Source organism: Globicephala melas, chromosome 6 (assembly GCF_963455315.2).
Source record: "Globicephala melas chromosome 6, mGloMel1.2, whole genome shotgun sequence".
In the NCBI taxonomy this organism is placed as follows: Eukaryota; Metazoa; Chordata; class Mammalia; order Artiodactyla; family Delphinidae; genus Globicephala; species Globicephala melas.
In genome coordinates, this window is record NC_083319.1 from 89,881,861 (window position 1) to 89,895,236 (window position 13,376).

Sequence of the window (13,376 nt, forward strand, 5' to 3'; positions counted from 1 at the left end):
GTAATTAGGCTTTGCCTCTGGGAGGGGGCTATGATCTTAAGTTTTGTGCCCCACCAAATTCACACATTAAATCCTAACCCCCAAGGTGATGGTGATAGGATGGTGGGGTCTTTGTGGGTGATAAAGAGCCTTATAAAAAGAGACCCCAGAGAGCTGCCTCACCCCTCCTGCCATGTGAGGACACAGTGAGAGAAGAGGAAGCCAGTTCTCACTAGACACTGAATCTGCTGACACCATGGTTTTGGACTTCCAGCACCTTAAGAAATAAATGTCTTTTGCTTATAAGCCTCCCAACCGTGGTATTGTTACAGCAGCCTGAATGTACTAAAGGAAAGAGTTTTGAGCTGAGGGGGTATGACTTGCCTTGGGCTAAGGATCCTACTGCTGCTGTTAGAGAAAATATAGGGTGAGGGGGCTGGGGGAAGGCCAGTGAGAAGATGACTACAATAGTCCAGTTGGGAGGCAATTGGGTTCGAGCCAAAGAGGGGGCAGTCAGGAAGGCAGGAGGCCAAGGCTAGTTCTGAGTCTGTCGTTTGCTCACAGATTGACAAATCAGATGGAGTGTGTAAGAAGCCAAAGGTGATAACTAAGGATTTTGCCCTGAGCCTGTTTTCTCATTTGTAAAACATGTAGCATAAGCCCCACATCCCGGGGTATTGGGAGGACTCGATGAAATGATGGAGGGCAAGCACCTGGCAATGTTGGAGGCCCAGTTGGAGCCCAAAAAGCAGCAGACCTGCTTCTTTTATCTTTGCCAATCCCCTATTCCAGCAGCCTCACTGGCCACTTCCTGTGCATCTTCTGGGTCTCCACTCAGGTGTCATATCCTCAGGGAATCTCTTCCTGATGACTATTCCCCCAACACTGTCACACATCATGGCTCCTCCAGTGACAGGTCCTCTGTCCCCAGCACCTATGAGAGTCCTTGCCTGTCCCCTTCCACCACCACCCTGTCTCCAAGTTCTAAGCTCCGTGGTCAATGCCTGCCTGCACCAGATTCCCACAGCCTTTTCTCTTCTCCCTCCTCAGGCCAGCCTCATATGAAGGCATGGAGTTGGGTGGGGGTTTGGAGTTTGGCCAGTTTGGGTCAGAAGGGGCCACCAATTCTCAGAGCATCTTCCTCTTATGTTCCTTCTCCCTTCTTTTCCCTAGCATCTCTCGCACTTAGACTGAATGGTGAGCCTAGGCCTGAGGGTTTCCTAGGACTTGGGACTCTCAGCTAAGACAAGGACAGACAGGCTGATTGGGCATCTCACTCCTACTGTGATTGAATGCCCTAAAAATTATTTTTTAATTTCACAAGTAAAATTATGACATATTCTCCTCATACAAATAAAACATGAAACCACTAAAAGGAATCAGGGCTCCTTGGAGAAATGGCTGATTCCAGGTCTGGGCCCAGAGTACAAGATGATCCTGGAACAACTTTGCTAGAATGTAAGAAAATTCTTAAAAATCGTGACATGTTGAAAGGATACAAAGCCAGCTGGTGGAGCTCCCACTGGCCAAATCTGCCACATCTGAGCATCTAAGTGAATATGGAGAGTAATGGATTATAACTCATTAAGTAAAATAAGAATCCACAGATCCATACCACTAATGAATGTAGTATCTTCCCTAGAGTACAAAGTTAGTAGGTGGAAAAGGAATGATGGAAATAGAATAGTCTGATATATACACAACCAAATATAAAATAGATAGCTAGTGGGAAGCAGCCGTATAGCACAGGGAGATCAGCTTGGTGCTTTGTGTCCACCTAGAAGGCTGGGAGGGAGACGCAAGAGGGATGAGATATGGGGATGTATGTATATGTATAGCTGATTCACTTTGTTATACAGCAGAAACTAACACACCATTGTAAAGCAATCATACTCCAATAAAGATGTTTAAAAATAATAATAAATAAATATATAGAAAAGAATAGGCTAGTAACAATTCCTTTAGGCAAGAAATATCAATGAAAACTACTTAGTTAAAAGTTTAAGGAGCTCAGCCTAAGCCATTTTGTGATCTAATCCTGGCTACAATGCTTGCCCTTGAACAGGTCTCAGTAATTAATGATCTTAAGGGAACAAAAGAATGCAGAAACATTACCTGCTATCAGGCAAGAGAAGTAACAATAGCAAAGATAATATATCAGTTGTGAAGACTGCCAGTTATCTTTCAGTGGTAAAGGTTAGCCTGAAGCACTCAACCACCAGATCAACCAGAACCTAAGGGATGATGATGTTGACCTTTTCTGACCCTGGTGACTTCAATCAACTAAAGTTTGGATTCTGTCAACTGTCAGCTGAGCCCCTTCATGAATATGCATGTACCCTCAGCTTACAACCTCCCCAATTTTACTGTTCTGGGACATGCTGCTTTAGGAAAGATCCCCGGTGTTCTCCTTACTTGCTGCAAGTAATAAATCCTTTCTTCTCCTGATTAAAAAAAAAAAAAAAAAGTCTGAGGAGCTCATATAACTCAATATCAAAAAAACAACCCGATTAAAAAATGGGCTGGAAACTTGAATAGACATTTTTCCAAGGAAGACATACGGATGGCTTACAGGCACATGAAAAGATGCTCAACATTGCTAATTATCAGAGAAATACAAATCAAAACAACAGTGAGATATCACCTCACACCTGTCAGAATGGCTAGCATCAAAAGACTACAAACAACAAATGTTGGTGAGGATGTAGAGAAAAGGGAACCCTTGTACACTGCTGGTGGGAATGTAAATTGGTGCATCCACTGTGGAAAACAGTATGGACGTTCCTCAGAAAACTAAAAGCAGAACTACTACGTGATCCATTAATTCCACTCCTGGGTATATATCCGAAGAAAATGAAAACACTAAATTTGAAAAGATACAAAGTGCCCCAATGTTCCTAGCAGCATTATTTACAATGGCCAAGATATGGAAACAACCTAAATGTCCATCAACAGATGAATGGATAATGACAATGTGGTGTACACACACACACACACACACACACACACAAACACACACAAACACACACACACACCCCAATGGAATACTATTCAGTCATAAAAAAGAATGAAATTTTGCCATCTGCAACAACATGGATGGACCTAGAGGATATCGTGCTAAATGAAATGAGACAGAGAAAGACAAATACTGTATGTTACCACTTTTACGTGGAAACTAAAAAATAAAACTAGTGAACATAACAAAAAAGAAACACTCACAGATGTAGAGAACAATCTCTACATCTGGGAGAAGGATGTACATCTGGGGAGAAGGAAGGGGGGAGGGACAGGACAGGGGTAAGGGATTAAGAGGTACAAACCACTATGTATAAAATAAAGCTACAAGGATATATTGTACAGCACAGGGAATATAGTCAATATTTTATAATAACTATAAATGGAGTATAATCTTTTTTTTTTTTTTTTTTTTTTTTTGCGGTACACGGGCCTCTCACTGTTGTGGCCTCTCCCGTCGCGGAGCACAGGCTCCGGATGCGCAGGCTCAGCGGCCATGGCTCACGGGCCCAGCCGCTCCGCGGCATGTGGGATCTTCCCGGACCGGGGCACGAACCCGTGTCCCCTGCATCGTCAGGCGGACTCTCAACCACTGCACCACCAGCAAAGCCCGAGTATAATCTTTAAAAATTGTGAATCACTACATTGTACACCTGAAACTCATGTATTATAAATCAAGTATACCTCAATAAAAATTTTAAAAGCTTGAGGAGTGACAGGATATTTGCAAAGTCTGAATTGTCTTCTCACAGGATAGTATCAATGATTACAAAGGAGTATCCAGCAGCATCCGGGCCATGGGTTTGCGAGTCTCCTGACAGGATTCTGTGAGAATTTAGCACCACCTCGTTGATATTCCAGCCAAAGTGCATAACCTAATGTAACCGTGGGGATGCATCGGTGTGTACATCTCTGGCCTGCACGTCTCAGAAAGGTCAAGGTCATAAAGACAAAGAAGGAGAAAGTCTCCCAGATTGAGGGACAGTAAGGACACCTGACTGCCATTTGAGGCGTGACCCAGGACCGGGTCCCGGACCAGAACCCACGCTACGAGGGTAGCGCAGGGAAGCCATGCTGGATTCGAGGCCCCGTCAGTGTCGGCGGTCCTGAATTGGATCATCGTAGGACGCATGGAAATGCCTAATTCTTAGGAAACACGCACGAGGCATTTCGTATTTAGCTGGGGCGAAGGCGTCTCTTCCGCTAGCGGTTTGACCATCTCCCCAACTGGATACGTCCTGGGCTCCGCAGGCCTCGCCCGTCTGAACCGTCGGGTTATAGTCCCCACCGCCACCCAGCCCGCCGTCCCCGCGACGCCCCGAGCGCTCCACGTAGGGTGGTTCAGACCGGTGGCCGGCTCCACCCAGCCCCTGCATATCGCAGTCCGCGTCCCGCCGATGACCTACCGCACCACCTACCCACACCTCGCAGGCCCGGGGGCGGGCACCGGAAAACACCAGTTTCCGGCTCCGCGACGGCGGATGCCCTGGCCAATCACGGGCGGGGGCGGGCGGGCGTGTGGAACTAAGGGCCTTGTAGTCGGCGCGCTGGTGGGACTACGACCCCCACAATGCTCCGCGTGGCAGCAGCGGAGGCTACAGCGTTGGAAGGGGCCTCCCGGCACGGGGCGCGGGCCAATCACGGGCGGGGGAGGACGGGCGCTGGGCGCGACGGGCCTTGTAGTTGCCGCGGGCGGGACTATGGCCCCCACAGTGCCCCGCGCGGCGGCGAGCTCACGGCGGCTGCGTGGCGGCGGCGGCCGGGGCGCCGTCGGGTTGGGCGGCGGCGGCGGCGGCGGCGGTGGCGGCGGTGGGGAACCCGGCCTGAGCCTCGGAGCGAGTGGCGTGACTCCGGCCGTGGTCACCATGTCCGCGCCGTCCGAGGAGGAGGAGTACGCGCGGCTAGTGATGGAGGCGCAGCCGGAGTGGCTGCGCGCGGAGGTGAAGCGGCTGTCGCACGAGCTGGCCGAGACCACGCGTGAGAAGATACAGGCGGCCGAGTACGGGCTGGCAGTGCTCGAGGAGAAGCACCAACTCAAACTGCAGTTCGAGGAGCTCGAGGTGGACTACGAGGCCATCCGCGGCGAGATGGAGCAGCTCAAGGAGGTAAGGAGCAAGGGCCGCCGGCGCCACGCCCTCCGCGCCCCCGGCCAATCCCGACCCCGGACTGACCTCAGCTCTGACCCCAGAGCCGGCCCTTGACCGTGGCCAAGACTACCCCCGAGCGGACCCCCAACCAGCCTCCGACGCAGGCCAGACTGACCCCTGACCCTGGGCCGGGTCAACTCCCCAGCCGACCCCTGACCCCAGGCAGCCCGGATCAGCACCGGGGCGCCCAGCGTCAGTGTGCTTGGCCGACCGGGAGGCGGCCCTGCGGTGGGTGGCGGGCCCCAAGTGTGGTGGGCGATGCGCGTTCTAGAAACTCTGGCCTCCGCGGCTAGGGCTGCGGTGGAACCGTGTGGTCAGCTTTTCTGCTACTGATGGCAGGTCTCGGGCACGGTGGGATGGCGTCCTCTGCGGTGTTTGATTTTCTGAGTGCGGGGGATGGGGACGTGGGATGGATGCAGGTGACCGGCTGGGAAAGACCGGGCGTGTGTCTCCATCGTCTCCAGGCACATCACCTCCTTTCTCTGGGCGCAGCTGCCTTCAGAGGTTTCAGCGCCGGGAGACCAGGAAAAGGCGAAGTCGGGGGCTTGCCTTGCATGTGTTCATCACAGCTGGCGGGAGTACCCCACAGCCTCTCCCCATGCTCAGCTTGCAGACCACCCCGCTAGTTACTTCTCTGTGATGCAGTGCTTCTGTCCACTTCCCGTCCTGGTTGCCCTCCCAGGCCCTTCCCTGAAGTTGGGGGACAGGTCTGTGGGGGTTTGTCATGGATAAGCCTTGTGTCTCCTGTGTGATTTTTACTCCGGGGTGAGCAGATTGGACCCCCAGGCTGCCAAAGAGCCTTGCAGCGAGAGAGCTGTGCAGTCCTGCCGTGAAATAATTCTCTTGGGTGATTTAAGCACCATTTTCTCTCAGTCCTCCTTGCCTCCCCAGCCTTGTTGTGGGGGTGGAGAGGGAGAAGTTGCTTCCTGGGTGGAACACCCAGGTTTGGATCCAGGTCTTGCCTTTTGCTGGTGATGTGGCTATGAGCAGGAACCTTAGCTTCTTCCTCTGCAACATCCCACCCAGAAAGGGTTCGTCTGCGGCATATTTAAAAAGCCTGGACAAGGTGTTAGGTATCTAGCCTGTCAGTGCCTGAGATAGTCTGCCCCTTCCCTACTTGATTCTTATCTTGTCCAGGTAGGCTCCTGGCCCTTGGTCTCAGGATCCACCATGCTCGCTGCTTCCCGGACTGCCCACCTCCCAGCACCCCACTCCCAGTGGCCTCAGGAAGGTGCCTGGGCTATTTTGAGCCTCCGTGTCTCACTGGGTAGACCAGTTGGGTCCCCTTCTGATAGTGCAGGGAATTAATTCATGAAGGTACTTAAATCTATGCTTGGTGGAGCAGGTGCCCTGTAGAAGACAGATAGGGGCCCCAGGGAGGGTGATGGTGGAGCTCATTCGACCCGAGGTCTTGTATCTGTCAGCAGGTATTGGTACCTACTCCAAGCCAGGTTTATCTGGCACTAGATCTACAAGAGGGGTGACATGTGACCCCTCTGGCAAGGGCCTCATCTTAGTGTGTGGGGTAGGGGAATGTGCCCAAGATGGAGGGATGCTGAGGGGGCCTTGAGAATATGGAGTGGGAGACATTAGGCTCACCCTCTGCAGCTCAGAGGTGAGCCTGGTCTTCCCTAGCCTCTCCCCTCAGAGTTCATAGTGAGCTCCCTCTGGCAGCATGTGCAGTCCCCTTCTGTGTTCACAAGCTCGAATTCACGTCCGCTGTAAGAGCAGACCAGAAGGGAAAGTTGCACAGGAATTAATCATTCCCTGCTTAGGGACCTTTCAGTTGTCAACTCTTTACTGTCACAGACATTTGGCCAGTGTAAGAATCTTGACTTAGTTTTGTGGCATGTGTCTGGAGGATGGGTCCCCAGGGGAATTGGGAAGATGGTATATCGGTCTCCACAGGTGTTCTTCAGGTGGCTGCTTGCTTAGTTTGATGTTACCGTCTGGCTCTCGCACACACTGGCCACATGGCCTTGGACACATTGTCCCACTGTCCTGAACTTCAGTTTCCCTCATTGTAGGTGGGATGAGAACAGTTCAGCTGGAAGTCTCAGCAGAACTAGAGGAAGGTGCATCAGAGTCTCAGTAGATGTTGCCAGAAACCTCACACCAGTTTACTCAAAGCCATGCCAACACAGGCTCTTGTCAGCCTCTCTTAATTCTTGTTATTATTATACTTGGAAATATTTACTCTTATTTTAAAAATCAAGATTTAAGGAGACCATATCTGTTGGGTCTTTTTAAAATTTTATTTGTTTTCTTCTGTAGAGAGATGAGCCATCTTCATTCTTTTAAAACTTTATTTCTTTAACTAAAGTGGGTTCAGTTACTAACAAATTATGCTATGAACAGAGGGGCCTGTATTCCTGTTGAGCATTTGTAGCATTTGTACTGTTTTAGAGGGAGAGAAGCTGGCTGGTCTGTCCCAGGTGACTGGGTTGTGACCAGACCTGAGGGAGGGTCCCTCAGGGGCCAGTGGCAGTGGTGCTGGCCCTGCAGCCTTTCTCACATGGTGAGTGTATGTGTGTCTGTGTCCTACTGACACCATGGTGTGCGGGAGGAAGGGTACCCACTGGCCCATTTTGCCTAACCATTTTGCTAGTGATTGAGCTTGGCTTAATAAGGGCACTGTATGTCACAAGTTCTGCTGTGCCCCCTTCCCCACCATGGTGACAGATTTTGGTCAGCCATGTGATGTTTCCTGTCCTCAGTAGCCATGGAACATCTCACTCTGTGTCCTTAGCTGCAGTTTGAAAAGGACAGGTGTGCTGCCCTTTTCAAGACAGTTCCTGCCTGCATGGCTCAGGCAGGTACCAGGAGTGAGTGGTCCTTGTAGGTTGGGAATGTGAGGGCTGGAGGGCATGCCGCAGGCAAGTGGTGGGGGTCGTGGTGCAGTCTCAGCCCCACCCTCGCTTGGCTCCCAGAGAGAGCAGGAAGACAAAGTCTGGATGCCCTTGCTGACTTATGTGCTACCTCGGGATCTTGTCTGTGCAGTATACTTATATCCCAGGGAAGCCGCGGGTGGAATTTGGTGAGCTGAAGCCTGTCACAGGCTGGGACTGGTGCCTGGCACACAATAAGTGCTTACGCAATAAGTATGTGTTGGCTGGTGTCATTAGCTCCTTCCTTCCCTCCACCTCACCCAGGCCTGGATCCCCTCCCAGCTGTCCCTGTAGTCACCTTGTCTCTGCTCCTTGTTCTCGCAAGGTCTGGAGTGGCCCTGCTTCGTGTCCAGAGGGCGGCCTGAGCCTGCTGCCTGGGGCCTCTGGCCTGGCTCAACCTACACTGCTCTCTGCATTCTGGTTGCCTTCACTGCCCTCACCATCCCTGCCTCTTCCCAATCTTGGATCTTGGAAGCTCTGCCTGCCCTTCAAGGCCTGGACACTTTTCAGAGCCTCCTCTGGACTTGCCTGAGCCCAGCTCCCAATACCTGGATATCCCTCCCATCCTGCAGGCTCTGGCTGCATGAACAACTGTGGCAGAGCTGGTGGGAGCAGCTGCTCTGTCCTCTTTGCTTCCTCCTTCCCATCCCTCTTGTAATTTCCTCTCTCAGAGGATGGGGAAACCAAGGTAGGGATGGGTGTGAGTGATTGAGGAAGGTCCAATAGCTCAGACCAAGTTGGAAGTTTTCTTTGGGCACCAGGTTCCTGTCCAAGTCTGTGTAGAAGTTCCGGCCATGAGCTGGCTTCACAGAGGAGGGTGGTGTGAGGGCTGCCGCTCAGGCCTCGCCCCTGTTGGTGAGCTGTTCCTGCCATAGCCTCCGCATGCCCCACCGACTCCTGCAGTCCTCATGCCATCCCTTGGAGTCACCACCCTGTTATGTCTGTTGTACTGCTGGGGAAACCGAGGCATAGAGAAACTGAGTTTCACTCAAGGCTCTGAGCCTAGGAAGCCTGTCCCCAAGAGAGCAGGCACCTGTGGAGGAGGGAAGGGCAATTGGAGGCCTCTGTGCAAGGCGCATCCTTCTCAAGTGTTTGTTTTGAGACAGGAAAAGTCCTGATTTGGACTAAACCCTGTGAGGATTCTGCTCATCTGATACCACCCTAGAACTTGGAGCAGAGAGCCATTGGGGGTTGGGAGACTCTAGGAGACCTGTGGGCCTTTCAGGGCAAGCTGTGTGGTGGTCTGCTGTCAGCATGAAGAAGCCTGACTTGTGGTGGAAGTGGGGATCCAGGGAATCCTGGAGGTGCTGAGACAGCCCTGCTCCCAGGGGTCTAACAGCTGGGAGAGGCAGCTACCAGCATCCAAAGGCAATGACCACACGCCCCACTGTGGCTGCATTGCTGGGCATTCCCCACTTTCCTGCCTGCAGAGCTTGTGTCTGGCAGGGCGTTGTGAAGCAATCTTGAGGGCTCTTCCATTTTTAAAAATTCCCAAGACTCCCGTGTCACCTGGCATTCTGTCTTCCTGCAGGGCCTGGGGGTTAAGCAGCTGTGTACCTCAATGTTCTCAGGGTGTGACTTTGGATGGGTGGTTGGACACACTATGAAGGAGCTGCTTTTCCATAACTGGTGCAGGAGGGAGGCCAGGCCTAAGAGTGGCACTGCCTGGGCAGGTGAGGAGGTACTGCATGTGCTGTCCAGGGCTGTGGTTTCCACACTTTGGCTCCAAGGGAGCAACTGGACCCTTCCTGGGCCCTCAGGAGCTATGTGGCCCTGGAGGAATGGCTCTTCCCTCAGGATCAGGCTGGTGTACCTGGGGCACTTGGGCAGGTAGTGACCGAGGCTCCTTAAGTTTGAGCAGCTGCCTCAGAGAGAGCCACGGCCAGGTAGACACAGACTCCTGCTGGGCCTTCCCACCTCAGGGACCCCAACCCCTTACTGTGAGGGAGGAGAGATCAGTTTACCCTTGTCAGTTTGGGGCAGCCACCCCTCAGTCAGACCTGCTTCTCCACATCCGTGCACTGGATAAAGGGCCACTACACATGCTGAAGGTAAAGAAAGATTTGGTTTCTTCTTAGACAGCAAAGCGAAGGTGGCTAGCAGGCAGGGGCTGGCCAGGACCCTGCAGGCTCTGATGGATGAGACTCTCCTGGGCCCCAGGCCCCATACTGTCCAGTGTTTGAAGTGTGGCCCCTCAAGCTGTCCCCCAGAGCCGGAGAGGGCCCCGTGTGACTGCCCAGCCGCTGTCCTGGGCATCAAACCTTTCTGTCCCAGCCCTGCTGTGCCATGGGAGGTGGACTGACAGATGGGGCTGCAGGGGCAGGGTGTGTCTCGGGGACATGTGGTAGAACAGGCAGTCCAGGCTCAGGTAGGTGATGACATCAAGGAGTATCGGGGCCTGGCTTCTTCTTTAGAGCTTAATATGCTTAAAAAAATTGTTCATTCACTTTAAGAACATCAAAATGTAGAAATGAGCATGTCTCTGTAGGAATTATGGAGTATGTATGGGGAACTACCGGGTTTTTCTACTTGCCAGCTTTTTTCTTCCTGTGTATGTATGTGAGATACATATGATCTATAAAAACTAGAAAGTGCTTTGAGCATCTATAACAGTTGTTTTTAAAAAGACACAGAGTTTGGTGTTATTCTTTGAGTTGCAGAAAAGTAGGTTTCATTCAAGTGGTCGAAGACCTGGAGGTTTCCATGGGTTTGGAAGGTTCTGTGCACTTCCAGTCTATTGTTGTATCATGTGAAATAATTGTTGTAGTTTGAGTTTTATGGGTTTGCTTTTTTAAGGCAGTTTTTCTGCACTGTTCCCCTCCTAAAGGTCTTCCATCTTTAGGGGAAGTTTTAAGCATAACCAGAGCAGAGAGATTGGCCTGTGTGTTTTCGCGCCCACTTTGGCAGCTCCAGCTTTGGCAGCCTCCGTTCTGTGCCTCACTTCTACTGTAAGTACATTGGTGTGTTGTGTTGAGAAAGTAATCTGTGATTCTGTTTTTTTTATAAAAACAGAATCACAGATTAATTTTCATACCTCACAAGATTAACAGTGACTCTTTAATGTCATCTTCTATCTGGTCAGCGTCCGGATTTCCCTGTTTGGCTCATAGTCGCTTTACAGTTGTTCTGTTTGCATTGGGAGCCAAGCAGGGTCCACTTGGTGCACCTGGCTGAGGGCGCCACTGCTTACAGGGCCTCATGTGACCATCCTGAGGCTGCCTGTCCTGCTTCCCCACTGGCAACCTGGAGTAGCTGTCCCCGCCCCCATGCAGGCCAGGCATCTCACTCTTGTCTTGTCTTTCCTTTCTCTTTTTTAGGAAATTGGCCACAGTGCTACCTTCAGCTGATACATGTCCTTGCCCTTGCACTGCTGAGTCATTGTTGCCCATCCAGTTCATTCATTAGACCAGCTTTTATTGTGCCGCTGAGGCTCGTGGTCACCTGTCAAGTGTATTCTGACTGTGGTGCTGAGAGGTGTCCAGCTCTCTCTGAACCAGGAGGGAGGAGCTCTCTTTGTCCCAGTTCCATAGGTGAGGATGCTGGGGCTCAGAGTGAGGGCTAACATCCCACACTGTGTGCTAGCAAGGCTTGACATGATCTTGAGTGGTCCTCTCCCTGGGCCTTGGTTTCCTTGTTTTAGGCCAGCACATCCCTGAAGCCCTGGCAGTGGACCAGATTCTCCCTCAGTGATGGTGTCAGGGCAGGCCTGGGACCTCACCCTTCTAGCTCCTGGGGTCCCCTGGGCATTCTCCTCCCACCTTCCCCCTCACATCCTGCCCCAAATTCTCTGCAGGGGTCCAGGCTTCTCCACCGACCTGAGAGATTCCCTGGGTATTGTAGAACTGTGACCCAGGATGATCAGAGGGGATGTAGGCCCCTGGAGTTGCTGCACCCAACAGTCATGAACCCGAGGCAGTACCTAATGTTGCCCCATTGCCGGTTTGGAGAGGCTGGAATTGCAGTGAGTCCAGCAGCAGCTGACAAGCAGGTCTGCATTCTCATCAGCACTTAGTGTTGTTGGTTTTGTCATCGTGGCCAGCGTGGTGAGGGAGAAAGGGTGTCTCAGAGGGTTTGATTTATTTCTTATGGGAGCAGTCAGCTCTGCCATAACACTGTTTTTTTTTTTTTTTCTTTTTCTTTTTTGCGGTACGCGGGCCTCTCACTGCCGTGGCCTCTCCCATTGCGGAGCACAGGCTCCGGATGCACAGGCTCAGCGGCCATGGCTCACGGGCCCAGCCGCTCCGCGGCATGTGGGATCTTCCCGGACCGGGGCACGAACCTGTGTCCCCTGCATCGGCAGACGGACTCTCAACCACTGCGCCACCAGGGAAGCCCCATAACACTGATTTTGAAAATGCAAATTTTTTCCAGAGTGATTGATATTTGAGGGAACAATATGAGCATAATAAGAGTTATGTGTGATTTTGTCCTCAGAAAACACCAGGTGAACACAGAACCTGCACCCAGTGACCCACCCACCTGCATCTGGTGTGACTTTCCATCTCATTTCAGAAGGCCTGCTTTCCCCCTCTGGAGACATCATATCCACGGGCAAACCTCAGGGTTTTGTCAAGATAAAGTGCCGTGTGTTGCAGCATTTATGTGTTTTTAAACTACCTGACACTTCTAAAACTCTGCTGCCTTTTTTCATTAATTTAAAAAAATAAACTGCTTTAGGGCTTCCCTGGTGGCACAGTGGTTGAGAGTCCGCCTGCCGATGCAGGGGACACGGGTTCGTGCCCCAGTCCAGGAAGATCCCACATGCCGCGGAGCGGCTGGGCCCGTGAGCCATGGCCGCTGAGCCTGCACGTCCGGGGCCTGTGCTCCGCAACGGGAGAGGCCATGGCAGGGAGAGGCCTGTGTACCGCAAAAAAAAAATAAAAAATAAAAATAAACTGCTTTAGATCCCCGGGCTGAGGTGTTTGTCAGGCATCTCCACTTCAAGGTGCTCTTTCATCCTTTCCAAACTGCACAGCTACCACCCTAAGGAGAAGGCGGGGGCAGGAGAGGGTCATGCTCACTGCCTTGAGGGGAAGCATGTACATACATTGTTCGGAATTTTTCCCCATGGGAGACATGTCTCTTCCCAGTTTACTTGTTTATTCATCCATTCATTTATATTGGTATGGACTCACGGATATTTATTTTATATTTGGGCTTTATTTTGTTGCTTAGCTTGTTACAGCTTTGGCCCCTGGCAGCTCTTTCATTTGGCTCCTGTGCCCCTTCAACATACCTATCATTGTGATTGTTTCCTTCCTTCCTCCCTTCCTCCCTCCCTCCCTCCCTTCCTTCCTTCCTCCCTTCCTTCCTGAGAGCCTCTTTACTTTCTGGTGCTACAGGGTTC

General features: G+C 51.7%; 1 protein-coding gene across 2 annotated transcripts in view; it reads left to right on the top strand.

Annotated features, from left to right (window-relative positions):
* Nucleotides 1–4,764: 4,764 nt before the first annotated feature.
* The window catches only part of LOC115847431 (inositol-pentakisphosphate 2-kinase), a 155,050-nt gene continuing 146,438 nt past the window's right edge, over nucleotides 4,765–13,376 (top strand). For both annotated transcript variants that reach the window (XM_060301182.1, XM_070045777.1), the window contains exon 1: nucleotides 4,765–5,099. In XM_060301182.1, the coding sequence (XP_060157165.1) occupies nucleotides 4,860–5,099 (240 nt within the window). In that variant the 5' untranslated portion in view covers nucleotides 4,765–4,859. The remainder of the gene's footprint in view (nucleotides 5,100–13,376) is intronic.